This window comes from Taudactylus pleione, unplaced genomic scaffold (genome assembly GCF_031769625.1).
Source record: "Taudactylus pleione unplaced genomic scaffold, aTauple2 ptg000535l, whole genome shotgun sequence".
Taxonomy (NCBI): Eukaryota; Metazoa; Chordata; class Amphibia; order Anura; family Myobatrachidae; genus Taudactylus; species Taudactylus pleione.
The window spans coordinates 551,537-572,040 of record NW_028284937.1 but is presented as its reverse complement, the minus strand read 5'-3'; the positions used below and the strand labels follow the sequence as shown (position 1 = coordinate 572,040).

At 39.6% G+C, this 20,504-nt stretch overlaps 1 protein-coding gene across 2 annotated transcripts in view; it reads left to right on the top strand.

Annotated features, from left to right (window-relative positions):
• The window catches only part of NECTIN2 (nectin cell adhesion molecule 2), a 73,985-nt gene that overhangs the window by 40,587 nt on the left and 12,894 nt on the right, over window positions 1-20,504 (top strand). Inside the window, exon 6 of one of the 2 annotated variants that reach the window (XM_088450905.1) lies at window positions 16,792-16,936. In XM_088450905.1, the coding sequence (XP_088307031.1) occupies window positions 16,792-16,936 (145 nt within the window). Of the gene's footprint in view, window positions 1-120; window positions 1,343-16,791; window positions 16,937-20,504 lie in introns of those variants that run through there. The other variant, XM_088450904.1, reaches the window with a different exon arrangement.

The window sequence follows — 20,504 nt, the reverse complement described above, 5'->3', positions numbered from 1 at the left end:
TGTTTATTGCATAGCAGATATATATCCATATAATAATGTTGCAATGGGGGAGGGGGGCATATGAACTGTTTTTTTGTACTCAGGCAGGCTACAGAATTGCTGTGTTTCTCTCGTACCCAGAGCATGCAGTGCGGACGCAGACAAACGCGGGAGCCATCGCCGGGGGGGTAATTGGGGGGATTCTGTTCCTGCTCCTTCTGGCTGCCATCATCTTCATCTTCGTCATCAAGAGGGGAGGACTGCAGAGCAAGAAGGATCGTGGAACTTACAATCCAAAAACCAGAGTGTTTGGCATTGGTAAACCATCTCAGGAGTTCACCTACCAAGATGATGGAGAGTTGGACAAACCCCTCAAATGCCCTGGTCCCATGAGAGACAGCGGGCTGAGCCCCTCACTAGGAGAGGAGGAGGAGGAAGAGGAGAGGATGAAATACAAAGTTCTTGAAGACGACGAAGAGGATGAGCGATTTAATGAGGTGGGGCCCATGCTACAACTTAGACCTCATCCTCAACTTGACTCTTATTTGGATGATGACATGGAGTCGCAGACTGATGGCTCTTTTATCTCAAGGACTGCAGTGTATGTGTGAGACTCCATATCAGCATTCTGTGTTTATGCCCTTTTCAAGCGCCTGGATTGCAGAGTGTGTATAATCTGCCCCAGTTATATGAACTGTAGAGTATGTGTAACTCTACCCATGTCCGTCCCACCACTCATCTGGATTCTATCTAACCTCATTTACACCAAGAGCCATCTGGACTGCAATGTAGATACAGTATACAGTAGGATTAATCCCCTTGTTTAAGCTCTATCTCCAATCAGGTATGTGCAACCCTCCTCACCTTTTCAATAGCTAGACATGCAATTTATACAAAATCACCTGGACTACAATTGATTCAGGACCCCTTAAAAATACTCCCCAGGACTGTTGAACAGGTAAAATCATTCCCCTTACTTACCCACCAAAGACAGCAATGTCCTGTTGCCCTTACCTTGGACTATTAAGAGACTGTTTTGTACATGGATTTCCCTGATCTTACTGCATCTCGTTTACCCCTCATTATTTCAGGGGGCTGGGTACTGCTTAGGGGTAGCCACGCTGACCTTATGTTGAACCTGCTGTGTCAGGATGTGGCCTCCTATTGACATTTTTGGGGGTCTGCACTGGAGATTTCATTGAAGGGGGTTTGCACTAAGAGAAACAAAGAAGGAATGATTAAGGATTAATATGAAGGAAATTAAACTTTTGGTTTAATAAGAACAGTCGGGATATTTTATGTTTTGATTTTATGCTATTATTTTTTTTTTGTATTTCTGTAAAAAAAAAAAAAACAGATTTTAATAAACATGAAGTAAAAAAGTTGTCTTGTTTATCAGACTAAGCTCCTTGCAGAGTCCATCTCTTCAGTTTTAAGTTTGTAAGTATTTACTGTCTGATAAATACAAGCAGTCTGTAGAGGCTCCATTCCCTAAAAAGCAAAATCTTCTCCTTAGACGACTTGTGCCTCTTGGGCTATGATTTAAGCTCCAAGTTGTCAGCTGGAGAGCCGCAAGTTGGCTATTTTGGTTTATTGGAAGTCTTAAGTGTACACGATTAAAAAAATGTGTTTATATTATCCGGAGTCTGGTACTAGTCTGGAAAACTGCAATCCAGTTTTTACGTATTCATTTAAAGGTAGTCATGTCATGTCATGTTTAGGTGTTGATTGTTTTTTAAGTGACCTCAGACACAATCATACAGTACTATAGCTATGGCAATTATTTTATTTTTTATTTATTTTTTGCTTAAATGCTCTCTACTGTGAAAAGACCACCTGATGCCTCACTGCTTTAAGCTCCAATGCCACCTGGTGGACACAATATCGTAAAAAAAAAAAATTGTCATGATAAATGAAGTAATCTAAATGAAGCGTTCACCAGAAGAGGAGATTATTTGACTCCAAAAGAAGAGAAAGAGGAGCATCAGAGATATATATATATATATATATATATATATATATATAATACATTTCTCTATGTATGTATGTGTGTTTATAAAAAAAAGTGTAATATTTCAGAGATGATGCAAGATTTATTAACATCAAGGGGGTGATTCGGAGGTGTACACAATAGCGGCTGCGTGGTTTGGCGCATAGTAATGTGGCAGATGGGCGTCCTATTGAGATGTCCTCCGGCTGCTGCGTGACTCCGACAATGTGCGTACACTCTTAGCACCTGTCTATGGCTGGCGCAGAATGTCTGAGTGACATGGCCGCCGGTGCCACACGGACACACCTGCGCCTGGTAGCTCCCACCCCCTAGTTACCACCCAGAAATCGAAATTGCATGGATCTCGATGCAATTTCAATCTGCGCCTGTGTGGTAACTATTGGGGAGCATGCGTGGTGTGGCCTAGATGCATGCACAGATGGAAACCATCGGACACTTACACCCGATGGTTTCCCTGCGCCGACCTCTGAATCACCCCCCAAATGTCCATGAATTCTTGATTGTCAAAGCAGTTTTCAGTCTTAGATGTCCACGGCCCTTCTTCTAATTAACTGCAGTTAGACATGCTTTAATGCGTTTCTTCTGAGTGTAAACTGGATAAGTGACTTGGATGTATTGATTAGCACATCCTTCAAGTGGACCTGTCAATGTACAATAACATTTCTCCTACCCAGTGGAACATAGAGAATATATTATCAGGTTAGGTATTTCTTCAATTTATTTATTGTGATTTATTTGATGTATTTAATTTTTTAAGCCTGTTTTTATTTGTTATGTAAACACAGCAGATGCAGCCATTTTGTCCTCTTCTGCTTCAGTGATGTCACTGGTTAGCACCGATTTAGTAGCTTTCATTCTCTTGAATATTTATCTTATCCCACAAAATGGCCACCTCCACTGTGTTTAGGTAATAGGCGAACTATAGTAGAATAAAGGGTACTTGTTAATTCTTCAGACGCCAGTCTTTTATCGTTGCCCTTACATCCTAAAAGCTCCTAACAGGTCAGTCCATAGATTCCATCTCTGTTGCAGCTATGAGCAGGTTTAATGTGGGACTGTGTTCAGATTTCCTAGGAGCCTTTTGGAATATATACGTAACGCTAGCAAACACCCATATCATTAACAATTACCAAGTAAAATGATAGAAACATAGACTTTAGCAGATAAGAACCACTTGGCCTATCTAGTCTGCCCTTGATATATGTGTAAGGACGGAAAGCTTAATTACAAATTATGATGCCAATTTTAAAACGTATGTAAGTAGTAACCTTTTCCTTTGCTAAGTTAAGTGTAGTGCACTGTCTGGCTAAGGGGATCTGCTGCTACATGGACGTATGCTACTAAAACATCCTATCATGTGACACAAATGCTAAGTCCTCAACCAGAGGTTTTGGTGTTCACACTTAAGTTGGGTACACACTAAACAACTGTATACCCAGCAATGCGACTTATGACCCTTGGGCCAATGAGTAGACCTAACTGGTGATCCGTACACACTGAGCGATCTGGTGTCCCGACCGCCCGATATTCCGGCCCCTGCCGCATACCGCTGCATGGGATGGTCAACCACATCGCCTGATCTTCCTGCATGTAGAAAAAAAATCAGGCAATGCGGCTGACGACCCAATGGGAGTGCGCACTTCCCCATGTAGTGCATACACACTGGACGATTTTAACGATTTGTAGTGATGCGCCGGAATCGCCTAATTTGTTAATAAAATCGTCTAGTGTGTAGGGGCCTCAACTGTAATAACAATTGTGCCGGTTTTAGGATCTATTTTATAACTTTGTCCTCTTTATATGGAAGAGCTAACAGAATTGCAGGCCTAAGAATGAATGATTTGAGGAAAAAAGTGACGTTCTGGGTTAGTTGTATGTGAGACAATTACTCAATATAAATATGACATATATTTTTTTATCTGACCAATGTGATCAGAAATCAGTACTTGTTAATTATACTGGGACTGTACTTGACACTATTGATGAGCTCTACAAGATGCTGCCTTGTGTCCTTCTCCCACTTAATATTATTATTATTATTATTATTATTAATATCATCATCATTTATTTAAGATCTACAATGTCTTCTCACTGGAATATGAAGCATATAAAATCTCTGGAGCGACAGATGGGTGTAATCTATGTCTGTGCAGCTCCACATTTTTAAGTGTGGCGCCTGTATAATTAACAAGTGCTCAGAAATCTTGTTAACATTTTATTAGATTTACAATGGCTTCGGTTCCATGTAAATTGATGGGCTCTGTATTGGTTCAGCTCCCAAAACTGTGTGTAAGTTACTGGTCCTCTTTAACAGACAATTGTGTCAGTCACTTGATACTTAACACTTTAAAAAACCTTCTGAGATAACTTTTATATATAGAATATGGCGTTTTAATTCTTCTTTCCGACATTGTGATTCCTCCAGCTCAGTACCCTGGCTGGCTCGCCACTTTAAAATGACCGCAAAGATATTCATCATATCAGCCTGACATTAGCCTATTTGTGTCATCAGGACTGCAAGCATGTATTGCCCTCAGCCTGCACTGGTTAAAAGTTAATTTGTAACTTGGAAACACTGCATATCTTCCATTCCAAGTGATGTCCTTGTTTTTAAAGTTAAACATTTGCAAGAAACAGTCTATTAAAGTGATGCTAGTCTTCTTCTTTTTTTTTATTTTATTTTTTTATTACCTAGACACCACGCAGCAGCATTGTATTGTCTTATGGGGACAATATTTCAGCAATTAATTAGGGCAATTCCCTATTTTGCAGATGATTGTGTAAAAATATCAGCAATGTAGATGGTTCACTGATTGCCAATTTCGACCTAAAAAGTGATCAGAATCAGTAAATCAGGTTGTCCAATATGTTGGACTTCGCCAACCAATCGCGACAGTTGATTGCTAGTGTATGGTAGCGATTAGACTATTTGTAGATCGTTACTAGTAAAATGGTGAGCCTTTCGCGATTGGCAGATCTGTTATTTGCTGAAAATTATCTGCATATCCCTGAAAACTTTCTGTAATGTATGGGCGCAATATTAGTGGATTGGAGAATTGTGAAATTAAGGAAAAAACGCAGAATTGTTGAATCGTTTATGTGCTGATGTATGGACACCATGAGACTGTTTTCAGCTCCTTAATTCACTAGGAACAAGTGACACCTCTGATATGTTTCCGTTGTGACTAATGGTTCAGCCCCCAAGAGCCGTATTCATTTTGAGCCGAGCCGCGATAAGTTAGCGCAGCCCGGACTTAACGCCGACTTCACCTGTTTTGTAGGCTTTAAAGTATAGCGGCCATCCAGGCTTTACCCCGTATTCAATTCCAAAGTACGCGTAAACGGCACCCGCGATACTGTAACAAGCGGAAAGTACTGTAATTTTTGGGGAAATCAGCCTGTCACCCCCCAAATGATGCTCTGACATGGGGGTTCACTATGGTAACCCCAGATTTGGCTTGCTGAAGGTATTTGGTGTTTTTAAATGGTCTCAATAGCTGCTAAATAGCGTTTTTCTATACCTGATGCAGAATAGTATTTAGGAGTATTTTCTCCAGAAAATAAGTTATCCCAGCAAATTTGGGGTACTTGAAAATGGGGGTCGGCATATTTAAAGTTGAAAAAATCGTGAAAAATCCACCTGCCGCAAACACCTGCAATCAAAAAAAACACTTGGGGCATATTTGGGGACCCCTCCCGAGGCAAGTTTGCTAGTTTTTAAGTTTGTACCCCAACTTTTTTTTTTTTCGTCCCCTTTTTCAAAGTCAATTTTTAGGGTGTCCTTAAGTTTTTTGAAAAATTTTTTTTGACACAGATTACCTTTGGGGGACTGTCTGAAGGCTGCAGGGGGGTTCCCACAAAGTTGCACCCCAAAACCCCAATTCTGCACTTTTTTTCGCCTGCTATTCATAGGTGATACTTTACCTCCTATTACATTGCATTGACTTTCTGCCTAGGCAGAAAGTCTTTCAAATTGAATACGGGGTTAAACCGAAACAGGCGATAATGACGTCATCGGCGGTAACTTAACGCGGATCCGGACTTAACGCTTCAAATTGAATACGGGCCCAAGTCGGAGGACGGTGATGCTAACATCACAGATGTAGCTAATTAACATATGTAAAACCTGAAATATCTTGCTTATAAAAGGTGCGCAATATTATTATGCACACAATAATTATATTAATATGAAAAGAAGCAGCACTTTCCATTCAGTTAATGTATATCAGTGACTGTCATTATTTATAGAGCATTTCTGATTCATTGCAGAATCTCCCAGGCTGTCTACGCGGTGGCCTTTGGTTGTGTATAGCAGCTGTTTCCATGTGAACTCGTATTGCTGTTTTCAGGCCTTTTATAGAACCAAACTGCTGGAATAAAAATAATTGATCCAATTCAACGGAGTGTTTGCAGAACTGGCAAATAATCTACAGGGCTCAAAATACTTCTGTATTTGCATCATTGTGGAGAGAGGCCGTTTTTATTTCTGTACTCCTCACTTGCGGAATCAGCGGATGAGATTTTAATGTCTGGGGCGGGTTTCCATGCTTTAGGCAGTGAAGTATTTTTTACATTTTTTTTTTTTTTATTTTTTATTTTTAAAGGAGTTAAATGCATTTTAGATGGGCCTGACAGTAGCTACCATTGGATATAATGTCTCCATTCCCACGAATGTTGCGTTATGTTTTTCGGAATGTATCTTGTTCTGTCCACAGCAGGCAAACTTAGTGGATGGACCTACAAACCCTGGTAAAATACTAGTAACCACCGAATGCCAGATTCATTTAGGCTTGATGTGTTTTTTTTGTTTTTTAAATTGACAGAAGCCAGTTGGTTCCTGGAGGTGAAATACCTGCAGGAACGTTGACTTAACTGCAGACCTTCAAAGAAAGGGTTAAAGAAATCCTAGACATTTTCATTCTGTTTAAAATACTATGCAGAATCAATGTATCAAAATATCTGTGGAAGGTTATTTGGAACAGGAAAATGTTAATCGGATTTCAGATGAGGTTCTTGAACTAGTGATCTGCAACTGGATTCCTGAACTTCATTGATTTTTAGATTCTGCAGAGAAAACAATGGTGTTGAAGAGAAGGTGTTCTTTATAGTAGTCAATCTCGTGTTTTATTTCTGTCTCTTTTTTTTTTTTTAAATAAAATCACATGTCTTATGTTATGGGGCATCACAGCTTCCAGCACTGTGGTCTTGCACAAAAGATTCAGAGGGATATTTATAGGGCAATGATAGTACATGCAAAAATCAAGCTTGATTCGTGTGTATCACTACTGACCTCTTAAGCCTCAGAGGATAGGTGGATTTAAAAAAAAAAAAAAAAAAAAACTAAATATAAATATATATATATATATATATATATATATATATATATATAATATAATATAATGATGGTGAACTTGATGTGCAGCGACTTAAGTGCTTAAAAAACTAATTGATACTCATCTAGTTAGTAATAAACAAAGGAACTTAGGCCCTCATTCAGAGCCGCTCGCTAGCGGCAGTACGCTCGTTCCGAGCGATGTTCGCACATCTGCGCATGCGTACGGTTTTTAGTACGCATGCGCGAACCTGTCAGTGCGGCCGAAAATCGTTTGTACGCTATATAGCGAGTGCCTGCTATTTTGAGTGACAGAATGAGGCGTATGTGGGTGGTAACAGGGGAAGGTGCTTGAAAACGGGGGAGTGGAATTCGAACGCAGGCGTGCTTAAAGGTCAAAACGGGCGTTTTAAGGGAGTGCATAATTAATACAGCAGCGTCATTGACCACGTCACTTGTTTTTTTTTAACTCAGACCTGCTCGCAAAATAGCGGTTGGAAAAACCAACCACAAGAATAGCGAGCAGTTCATACGCTGTACGATGTACTCGATTAATCTAATAAATAGCGGACATGACGTATGGTGCGAGCGGCCAGGGGGAGTTTTTATCAAATAAACGAGCGTATGTTTTGCTCGCTCGTTCAGACTTAGAGGTGCGAACAGACTGCAATGTGCGAACGGATCATTTGAATAGCCACCCCTTGTTTTTGAACGAACGACCGCAAATAGCAAACGGCTCTGAATGAGGGCCTTAGATAGGAATGTGAATATTTTTCACCTAGCTATATTATGTGGTAATGCTCAACAAGTGATCAGTTAAGTGACAAATAAATATACTAAAAAAATTCAACAAGTGGATAATGTGATAAAGTGTCAGTGCATTTGTGCGAAAGGATATCTAGAAAGTAAACCAAGGTTCATATACTGATGTCATACACAAAAAATATCTCTCTTATAGTCTATTGTAAAATGTATAAGACCTTATCAATGGGTATATACCAAGGAGACAGATATCATTTAGATAAAAAATATATGTAGACCGTTTTATTCAGATTACAATATTAAATAAATAAATCTAAAAATAAAAAAAGAATGAAAGGAATAATAAAAAATAAAATAAATCACAGGTACAATAGCCGGCAGAGTTTTGTTAACAAAAAATTATTTAATTTTAAACATGACCAGTGCAAAGTAGAGCAAATAAATAGATAAAAAGTCTGTATGGAAAAATGGCAAAAAAGTGCCAAGTGCATATCTTATTTAGTAGTTTCTTTAGGCAAGTTCATGTGAGGCAAGGGTGTGGAGCACCCAACGTGTTTCGTCTGATCCACAGACTTCCTCATGGGAAATTATATATATATATATATATATATATATATAATATTGTTTCATTTTGTTTTTCAAAGCTGCCTATCCTCTGAGGCTTAAAAGGTCGATAGTGATACACACGAAACAAGCCTGATTTTTGCATGTTTTATCATGGCCCTTTTCAATTCAGCCCTCAAAACCACTGAGAATCCAAAAACTCTCTTTAGTGTGTGTGTGTGTGTGTGTGTGTGTATATGTATATATATATTATATCAGGGTTAGATGTATCAAACCATCTACAGATTCTAGCCATCTTCTTTTATCCAGTACAGTCTATAAAATTAATATATAGTATCTGATTGTTTGCGATGGGCAACACCTCTCCTGTTTCTCTTTAGACGGTTTGATAGATATAGAAAGCCAATAAGCTTTTCTAGCAATTGAAGGAACTGTTAAAGCAAAGGTAAGATGTATCGAGCCTTGGAGAGAGAGAAACTGGAGAGAGATAATTTACCAACCAACTGTCATTTTTCAAACACAGCCAGTAAAATGACTGTTAGGAGCTGATCGGTTGGTACTTTATCTCTCCCCAAGGCTTGATACATCTCCCCCTAAAATACAAGTTGACTTATGTATTGGTGCTGCAAATACTATTCAGAAATATATAGGTTCTAGTTTCAAGAGCTTGTTGAAATGGAATACATTTGAGATAGTTGTGATTACAGTGAAAGTTATTTTGCAATTAAAAGCAGCCTTTATGTTGGTAATACCAAGGAGGAACATTATTTTGTTCCGTCAATGAGCCATTCCAATAGGAGTTCCTCTCCCAAATGGCTCCTAAGACTTGAGAGGTGCAGAGTAACTCTAAGGTTGCCCCTCAGTGGTAGTAAAGTGGAAGGGCAAAATTTTTGTACTGTTGAGAAATACATAGGTTTTTCAGAGGGGTGTGGCCACACTGCCCAGATTTGGCCACACCCTCTCTGTACCTGTCCTACATGGATGTCTCTATGGCCCTGCACTTTATATTCGAATATTATTGTTAATATTTGAAACCATGCCTCGTAGGAAAGTGTCTTGTTTACTTGTATAATAAATATATTATTATGCCTAAAGGATCTAAGGTGTATAGTGACCATGTAAAAGGAATGGGCACTTCATGTATCCTAATAATCAGCAATACCTGCATCATACACTGTATAGTATGCTATTATAATTGACATATTTGCCATAATACCAATACAATGATATGGATAATATATTGGATAATCATACTAATACATTGATGAGCTCCTGTGATTAATATTTGTTTAATCTGAGTTATGATGTCATTGTTTAGCATTGTGACATCTGTTGTCATATCGGTGTTTATAAAGAAAGTTGTGTGTTGTAAGAAATAATGAAGACCTTTATTGAAATTTATATTTGACCCTGGAGGCAAATTATTATGGATATTAGAAGTCTGCTCGGAGATCAGTGATCTTTGTATCTAGTCATAGCACTCCTCTGTGACTTACTTGTTTGCTCCCTTTCTGTGCTGTAGTCACGGCTGAGTCATTTGGTTGCAGGTCAATAGCAGATTTCCTGCATTCAGCTGACAGCTATTTAACTCCTTTTTCATAATTTGCAAAGAAGTACAGTATGGATATGGCATAACTGATGCACCCAGTGTGAGCCAGTGATATACTTCAAGTGGGTTGGGTACGTTATACCGACGGTCAGAATCCAGATGGATTTTAATAAGAATTAACCCTTACCCTAAACCTAACCCTCACTCTAATAACTAACCTTAAAGCTAACTCTAATACGCACTGTCGGGTTTGTGACAGTCGAGACGCCACGTCAGTATTGTGACCGCCAGCATTCTAACGGTCAGGATCCTAACTACATCCCCATGGAGTTGGGTAAAAGCTGGCAACACTGTTGCATGTCTAGGTCAGTGGAGTATCCATCTTTTGACATCTGGATATGTGAAGATGGAAAAATAGGCGTCCAGGTGTTTCAAAATTCAAATATCTACATCTAATTACATCTGAATTTACCACTAACATTATGATACCCCCGCACACATACACTACAGAAACAGTATAAAGTAACACAGCCAGACAGTACACAGAGTATCCCAGTAATCACCATACAGTAAACACAGCCTGCAGTGACAGCCATACAATACAGAGAGAATTTTGAGACCATTACACAATACAGTTAGCATCTTTGAGAGCATCATACATTACATAGAGCTGTTTTGAGACCACCACACAATACAGAGAGCGTTTTTTAGGTCGCCGTTAATCTAGTGATTTAGTGTGAGTTATTGCAGGACATTCCCATGATTCTATGTAGTGTGCATGTTTTCTTTAATGAAAATACACCCACTAAACTGCTGGCGCTCTCAGTTCCTCACCAGTTTCCACAAATGTTGCACAGTCTGAGCCAGTTGCCGAATGTGATTTTAGGAAGCAATGGGTACCACAGCACACAGTTATGATTTGGCACTTGTCCTTATATAGGGCTGGACAAATAGGGGGTAGCTGTGGTGCCCCTTCTGCTTTGCACCCAGTGTGGCAGCACTGCTTGGCCCTAATATTTCTTTTTCTTTACGTTTTATTGGAATTTACAGAGGAGAAAGTAAGTCATGTGAGCAACGCATGTACATAACTGAGGTACATACAGCAGGCACAGAAAACATATGACATACTGTAAAAGAGCGGTCTCTCACCCTGCACTGGGCCTGGCTATGCCACTAATCTGGGTGGCAAGAATCCATTAATAGAACATTGCGCGCTTTAGGAGTAACCACATTTTCTGCTAATTACTGAAAATATTTATTTTATTTCATATTAAAAATATTAATATTTAATCTCCTTTATTGATTCAACATAGTCCAAATGGAATTCTGAGTACATCTAGCTGGTCAGTCAAATAGTGGAATAGCTCTATAGTTGTAAGATAATTAATGGTTAGTTTTGACAGTACATGTATCATTTATTAAGGCAACAATAAAGGATTTGTCAGTCTTGCAGCGTATTATATGTAAGTATGTAAACTGTTTCTTAGTTATACAGTTCCCTTAGTGAAGGTTATATATTAACAAAGGGCAAGTGTGCAGTACTCATTGCAACCGATTATCCGAGTTCATGGCAGATTAATTGAAGTAAATATCTGGTTGCTATTGGTTACTGCATTGTACAACTCTGCACCTACCTTAGTAAAATCTTCATGTGGTGCAAATTGCTATTGGTTACTAAAAAGGTTTTTGTCTCCCTTGTTGTACCTAAGCCAAACCATAGAGCAGTGAATTTGCACAGATTGCGGGTGATGCATCAAATCTTCTAAAGAGCACAGGAGGAGAAGTTGGCGATGGCAACCAATCAGCTTCCAGTTATCATTTTATAGAATGTGCTTAATAGGTAGAAGTTGATTGGTTTGCTATGGCCAACTTCTCCACTTTATCGTCACCCTAGCTCTTTACATCACTAACCTGTACAATGCAGAGCTCCTACCTGAGCATGCATGTATCACTCATGTTTGTACCACATAACCATGACCGATACATGAGGATGCCCTGTGACACACTGACACCTTGAATGGCCGCCTTTCTCAGCCCCTCTGTTACTCAGTGCTTACATGCTGTATATATACTATGTGCCTGCATGTACCAAGCATCCGCACATGTGGATGTTCAGATTTTCATGGAATTTGGACAAGCAAATCATGTGACAGCCTGATGGGCCCTACCGGGGTCATCATGTGTTTATGGCTCACGCAACGATAAAGATATACAGAGCCGTAACTAGACTTTTTGGTGCCCTGTGCCAGAAAGAGCATTGGCGCCCCCCTCATTTTTCTAAGGGACATAATGCACCCAAAAAAGGACCATGGCTTCATGGGGAAAGGCCAGGGAAGAGATAGAGGGCTGTGGTGCCCTGGGCGATGGCATCGGCCGCACTACCCTAGCTACGGCCCTGAAGATATATATAAACTTTCACTATTCATTAAGGCTACATATGGACTGACTATTAAATTTCTGATTAAAATGTAATTAAAATATGTATTTCTAACGTTAAGCACATTTTTTAATAGGGCACACCCAGATTTGAAATGGGTCACTGTGCCCATCCAATAAACAAAATCATTCAGCAAGGAACTGAATAAACTATTTTAATTTATTTATAAAAATCTAGGGATAAAATCTCTGATGTGCTGACAATCATCAGTAAATTTCATAGATCAGTGGTTCCCGAACGTTCTCGAATCACAGCACCCTAGAGTATCAACATTTCTTTCATGGCACCCGCAGGCCCATTGGCGTATCAATAATAGGTGCCGGGGATGCAGTGCACAACGGCCCCTGGTTCTAGGGTCGCCACACTGCACTCCTTGCCCCCATGATTAATACTTACCTCTCCGGGGTCCCACCTCGGCGCTGCAGCAACAGCACAAATCAATGGGAAAATGGAACCGGTGGCCATTTTCTCATAGATTTCCACATGTGCAGTAGAGAAGTCTCCAGGGCTAGGGCATGGGCGCCATGTTACCAGAGACCTTCGCATGCACAGTAGACACTGGCAGAGTGGAGGGGGCCCGCATAGAGACTGCACATGGGGCCCCTCCTCTCTTAACCCGCCCCTGCTGAGGCCAAAAGTTTCTTAGTGTGAAATTCAGCAAAACGTATTAAATTAAATAAAGCTCAATTGTGGGCCACATAGCAACATTTTGACAGGGCCCCCACCCTAATGTTTCTAGAGAGATGACCCTCTCTGCAGCAGTTGTTCATTTTATGCCGCATAGTAATGCGCTAGTTAATTTTATGCCCCATAGCAATATCCCAGTTAGTGCTATGCCCCATAATTGTGTTCTAGTTCATTTTATGTCCCATAGTAGTTCCCTAGTTCACATTTGCCACATTGTAGTGCTGCCAGTACACATTATGCCACACTGTGCCCCCAATTCACATTATACCAAACGTTGTCCACATTACATATTATGGGTGGGATGCACTATTACGTTTTATCACCACAGAAGCCTATGGACTTCTATTCGCGCCTCCTCCCCCCAATTGGACCCCTCTCAGCACCCCCCGCTGCGCGTGTGACACTCAACGCATGTGCAGAAGGACATCTGGGGCATGGACCTGGGAGTCCTTCTATCGCAAAGGACAGTTCTTATCAGGAAAATTGTTCTTTGTGATTTTATTCATGCATACTGGCATTATTTACATCGGTATGCATGCTATAAGTGGCGGGGATACATTGCATGAAAATTGCGATGCTTGATGCATCCTATTCTCAGTCACATTGAAGTGTCCTCAATTCATATTGCCATATTGTAGTGCCTTTAGTTCCTATTATGGTACATGGCAGTGGCCCCAGTTCATTTTATGCCACATTTAGTGCACCCATTTCATATTTTTGTATGTCACACTTTAGTGCCCACAGTTCATACAATGCAAAATGTCAGTGTCCCCAATTTATAGTATACCACATCACTGTGCCCCCAGTTCCAATTATGCCACATTAGTGCCCCAAGTTCATATAATGCCACATTAGTGTCCCCTGTTTATATTATACCATACTATATTGCCTCCAGTTCATATTGTGCCACATTACAGTGCCCCAGTTTATATTCTGAAACATGACTGTGCCCGCCAGTTCATATTATACCACATTACAGTGCCCCACATCAGATTTTGACATCTTACAGGCCCCCTTTACCATTATAACATCCATTACATACATCATTCACTAAAAATATAATGTAATTCCATTTAGGCTTTCAACGGGTCAGACCTAATTGCTTAGCAGGCTACTCTGGGAACTTGGTAGACACTGTATGACCTGTGTCCGGGGCTCCCTAAGACTCATTGTCCCATAGCAATGGCCCCTCCTGCACTCATTATAGCTACGCCCATGAGCGCAGGTATCTGATACGTGACTTCTCTCTGGCCATATTCTAATACGGAATACTGTGATATACTGTAAGGTTCAGTAACCTCCGCTGAGCACAGTACAATTACCATCAATGCACAAGTTACCCACTACTTCAGTGCTTAGAGTTGGCTAAATTGTATTAAGTGGAAGATCAACACTCACACAGGTAAGTGTACAGTTTAATTCATTAATGAGGCATTGCAAAGTGTTTAATCTATTTTCATTTTTTTATATATATATTTTAATATGACTGTAAAACATGTCTACTTTCTTAAGCCTATAGGATTTATTGTATAGATCTGTATTTGGTTCAGAAAACTTATAGTACGGGGAGTACCAGGGCTACATTTTGTTTTTGGAATGTTTGTGTTTATGCTTTTTTGTAGTCTTATAACAAAGGCCATACTGTTTTATTTGTCATTCCCCTTTTTATGTTCTATTCTTTATTCTTATGAAGAACATGACTCCGAAAGTTTATGTAAATTTTAAGAACTTTTTTTTTCTTTTCTCGCATGTTTGTCTTGTAGGTTTACTAAAACATTATACATTGTATTTTATGTTTGCTGTTAAAATGAAAAACACTAATCTGAGACATTCCAAAAACTTGTCTTCTGTACATTTTACAAATGAAAACAAATTGTCCTTCTTATTTTGTTTGTTTTATTTTTCTATTCTTGCCAAAAAGCAAGGAGAAGAGAAAAAACAGCTTTTTGGGGCACACTTATACATAGTAATTCAAACAATATGATAGGTGTGCAGCGACAAAAATAAGTCATGAATGTTCATTCGGATACATTACAATGCAAAACATATATAATAATAGGACAGAGTATATTCTACACCAGGGGTCTTCAACCTTGGCCCTCCAGCTGCTGTGGAACTACACATCCCAGCATGCACTGCCACCTTTTTGATATAAAAGCATGCTAAAACTATGGCAGTGCATGCTGGGATGCGTAGTTCCAAAGCAGCTGGAGGGCCAAGGTTGAAGACCCCTGTTCTCCACTCTTGGTATGACAACTGTATTAGCTCCATGACACGGAAGGATAGAAGTGTTAGAACTTGACACTGTTGTTACTATTGTATCAAAATTGTATCCAAGCAGTTTGTATCTGTTCTTTCATTTCTAGGAGCTAGGACATTTGTCATACCAAGAGTGCAGAATATACTCTGTTCTATATTTATATGTTTTGCACTTTAATGTATCCGAATCACGGTACCAAAGAGAAATGACATCACTTGATTGCTTAACTCCATCTTTTTTTCATATTGATTGATATTAAATCCACTCCCTTTTTTTCATGGATGATTGTACATGAGATATAGTGGATGAACACCAAATAGAATTATTGAAGGAGGAACTCTGAGTGGAATTCTGAGATTTCCATTGTTAGGGGGAGCATAGGTGATAAGTGTTAGAATGAATATTCATGACTTATTTTTGTTGCCACACACCTATTGCAAATAGCCTAATTGAATACTAATACCCCAGACTCTTTGGGGTACCAGAAGGGAATTTATTTGATATTATTTGATATTTAACATAACCGTCAATATTTAATACTTGTTTTAATGATATTTACTTTGATATACCCCCGTTTTGAACACTTTGGGAATATTTTAAAGGGGTAGTATCCAATAAAATTTGTGTTTTAATAAATATACTCATCATATTGTTTGAATTACTATGTTTAAGTGTGCCCCCAAAAAGCCATTTTTTGTCTTCTCCTTGCTTTCTGGCAAGTATAGAAAAATAAAAAGATACTTAAAATTTGGGAGCACCACCAACCAAGAGCTGTACTATATGTATTGTGTCAAAACAGCTAATATGTTGGGATCTATTATATAAATGATGTCCTATTTTGTTCTCGTGCGGAATCAAGTTGTAGATTTGTTTGTATTATGTAAAGGAAAACAAGTACAGTTTGCCCATGATTCTGCATTTACATGTGATTTACTATATACCTTTCATTACTCGGGAAAGTCATTTTTACAAATGTTCATTATATATGTTTTTGAGCTAATGAGTTGTTCAGCCCATTAATAGAGTTCCCTGCGGATCTTTGATGGCATAAGACCTGGAGCTCCAGCCATCACATCATGCATGAACATTATCTGACTTAGACGTCAGGGGGAGAGTATACCGACTTACAAAGGCATTTGTGTTACATTGATGACTAGGTAATGTAATTATTACTCTTCCAGTCACCAGTTCCTTCTCTCATCTCACACAGAAAAGCCAAACAGAATTGGAGCTGGTGCCACGGGTGGTATCATTGGGGGAATCATCGCCGCTATTGTGGGTGTGGCAGTGGTGGGCACAGTGATAATGATCTGCCGGCAGCAGCGGAAGAATGAGACCACCAAGGATGAAGAAGAGTGAGTGCAAAGAGACAGCAGCTCATCATCTTGTCTTTGTAGAATCTAGATCATCACTGTGCCGCATGTGTCCATATAACAACAATTACCTTGGCAGGTAGTATCGTAGTGATGAGCAGCTGTCAGCCCTGGGGTGTCATAAGTTCCTGGAGGGTCTACCTGCAGCTCTATAGGATAGGGTCATGTCACTCCATTTGGTTCTCTGTCTTGGGAGGAGATGTACTGTATAAGTGCCCATAGAAACCAATCAGCTTCTAATTTATAACAAATAATTCACAATGAAATAAGCACGCCAATACAATGGTGCTGCAGGAAATGCTTGGGTGGCCACTTACACCCTGTTAACGTCAATATACACAGTACTTGCAGTTCCCGCGCTCCTCTGGGATAGGTATCAAGTTTTAAAAAGTTAATAAACGAGAAAGCTTTTCCCAGGATGGATTCCTATGATATTCTTTTTCACCATCTTTCTTATATTCAAACGATTCAAATAGTAGATATGCCTATCCCAGAGGAGCGCGGGAACTGCAAGTACTGTGTATATTGAGCTTCTAATTTATATCATAGATACTGCTAGATAACAGATAGAAGCTGGTTGCTGTGGGCAGCGTCTCCACTTCGAAGGTTTGATACATCTCCCCCTTAGTGTTAGCTCCGGCCATATGCATCCTGTACTACTGATGATTGGGTGTCTTCTTTTCTTAAGAGCCCAAATACTCTATATGCTTCTATAGAGATTATGTATTTATTACCAGTTATTTATATAGTGCACACATATTCCGCAGCGCTTTACAGATAATATTTGGCCACTCACATCAGTCCCTACCCCAGTGGAGCTTACACTCTATATTCCCTATCACATGCGCACACACATACACACTAGGGGTTAATTTGTGTTGGGAGTCAATTAATCTACCAGTATATTTTTGGAGTGTGGGAGGACCCGGAGAAAACCCATGCAAACACAGAGAGAATATACAAACTCCACCTAGGTAGGGCCGTGGTGAGAATTGAACCCATAACCTCAGTGCTGTGAGGCAGTAATGCTAACCATTACACCGTCTGTGCTGCTTTCTACTAGTCTGAAATACTTTCTCCAAAGGATACATCTGTTAATGTGGTTCCACCTAGACAGCCAGAATAGTAGAAAATAAACATACCATAGCTTCAGACTGAAAAGTGCCATATCCCATATTATTTTATGGCAAAATGTTTCAGAACCTATCATCGCTGTAGTTCATAATCGGAAGTCTTTTCACCATGACATCAATAAGTCTAATCATCAGTGTTCCCTTGTTTTGAGTGAACACACATTGTATGTTGCAGTGTCTTCATATGGCCTTCAATATGCAGCCATAGTGAGGATATAAATGTTAAATGTACCAACCATCATTCTCCTCAGCCCTCTATTGGCCAAGAATTATTATTATTAGCCTTTATTGTCATCTGAAGGCTGTAGGCAATTGGCTTTAATGGCAACACAAATGACTTATCGGATACACTGATATGACAGTACCAGAGGTACTCTAGTCCTCAATATATATACCTCTAGTGCTGATTCTCATGGTCCGTCTGCTCCCAAACTTCCCATATATCATTCACGTCCATTCTGGTCTTCAATATTCAAATCCATGTGTTCCCCCTAACTTGGCTCCACATTATCACAAATCCATTTGCACTATATCTTTTAATACCTATATTACTTTAATACTGCGCAGTGTTTTTGAAAATCTTTGCAACCCTCGGAGCTCATTACCAGATGGATATGTATGCTCTTTCAACAGGGCCCTAGAACTTAGTTAGTGGAGCCCTCTGCTGGTCAGCCTTTGTATGATCTCTGAGCATTGGAGGAGGAGTCCTAGAAATAATCCTAGAATGCAGTCCTAGAAATAATGGCCAGCTCCTGATTTTTCACATCTATCCAATCAGAATACAGCTATCATTTGTAACTGTGCGTGGATTGTCTGTACTGATCGGTATTCCGCAACCACAGTGGACCCAAATGAGGCGCCATAATTTATTAATACTATAATAATTACTACAGGTTGAGTCTCCCATACCCAAATATTCCAAAATACAGAATATTCCGAAAAACAGAATTTTTTTTGGCATGGCTGAGATAATGAAACCTTTGATTTTTGATGGTCCAATGTACACAAACTTTGTCTAAGGCACACAATTATTAAAAATATTGTATAAAATGTCCTTCAGGCTGTGTGTATAAGGTGTATATGAAACAAATTAATTTAATTTCTGTACACAAACTTATTGAATATACCGCGTATTGTATAAAATGACCTGCAGGCTGTGTGTATAAGGTGTATATAACACATAAATGCATTCTGTGTGTATATTTGGGTCCTATTACCAAGATATTTCATTGTGGTATGCAATTATTCCAAAATACGGAATATTCCGTTATCCAAAATACCCTTGGTCCCAAGCATTTTGGATATGGGAGACTCAGCCTGTATAGTTTATTATTATACTTTATATATAGGGTGCCACTAGAGGTCCATAGTGCCTTACCAGTACAGTACACTACACACACAGCAGGACCAAATGCATACAAAAGTACAGTACAAACACAGGACAAAAACAATATAGGCAGCCAATCGCTACACATCTAGTCAAATACAGGCAGTACAAGTAGAAAACCAGCTCTGGCTGAGCCTGTATAGCAGTTGATGATTACAAACAGAAAACTAAGAGGGAGGAAGTGATGGTGTAGGTCAGGAAAGGAGTACACGTGGAGAGGGCCCTGCTCATGAGATTTTACAATACTCTCTTATTTAACACTGCAACCTATATCCTCCCTTATCCCAAACTTCTACTAAAAGTAGTAGCCGAGGCATGTGTGCAATTTTATCCCCTGAAAACTTGGCGCCAACGCATGCACCAAATTCCAATATCTCTGGAGCTTATGGCACTGCTACCATAATTCTGGTGCTTTTTATTTCTTATATATGGCGCTGATGCAATATTGTAGAAATATTTGGCATGCAGCTTCCCGCCCAGTAAATACAATTGGTGTGCACCACCCTTGATTTAGTGGCACGAGTGCACCCATTGTAAATAAGTCACTCTGTATTGGAACATGGGAGTAACCAGCCCTCATTCATTTTTCCACCCTCCTTTCTACTTATGCAGTACCCGCTCGCACCATAGATCTGCCTGTGTCATTGTGTTATTGCATTTATTTTTGCAATTCGTAATATTATCAATTGTGCTGATTTTTATAGCACTGGGAGTTTTATAACTAAAGAATGCTTATACAGATGTGTCCACATCTTACCTCTGTGCGCTACAAGTCGCGTTAATCATAACACACGAGCGCCGTGCAACTCAGTAGCGCCAAGCGTAATTTTGTGCGACTTTTTACCTTCAAAGTATTCGTAAAGTGATGCGGCATGCCTATCTTCTGTGTGCAAGTGCGGGTGTATCTGCATGCAAAATGCTACTTTCCAGCGTCAGCGACTGGACACTGTAACGTAGCATTTTGCATGCAGAGATAACCGCAGTCGAACACCGAATATAGGCGTGTCATATTTTAATCGGCAGAAGCTTG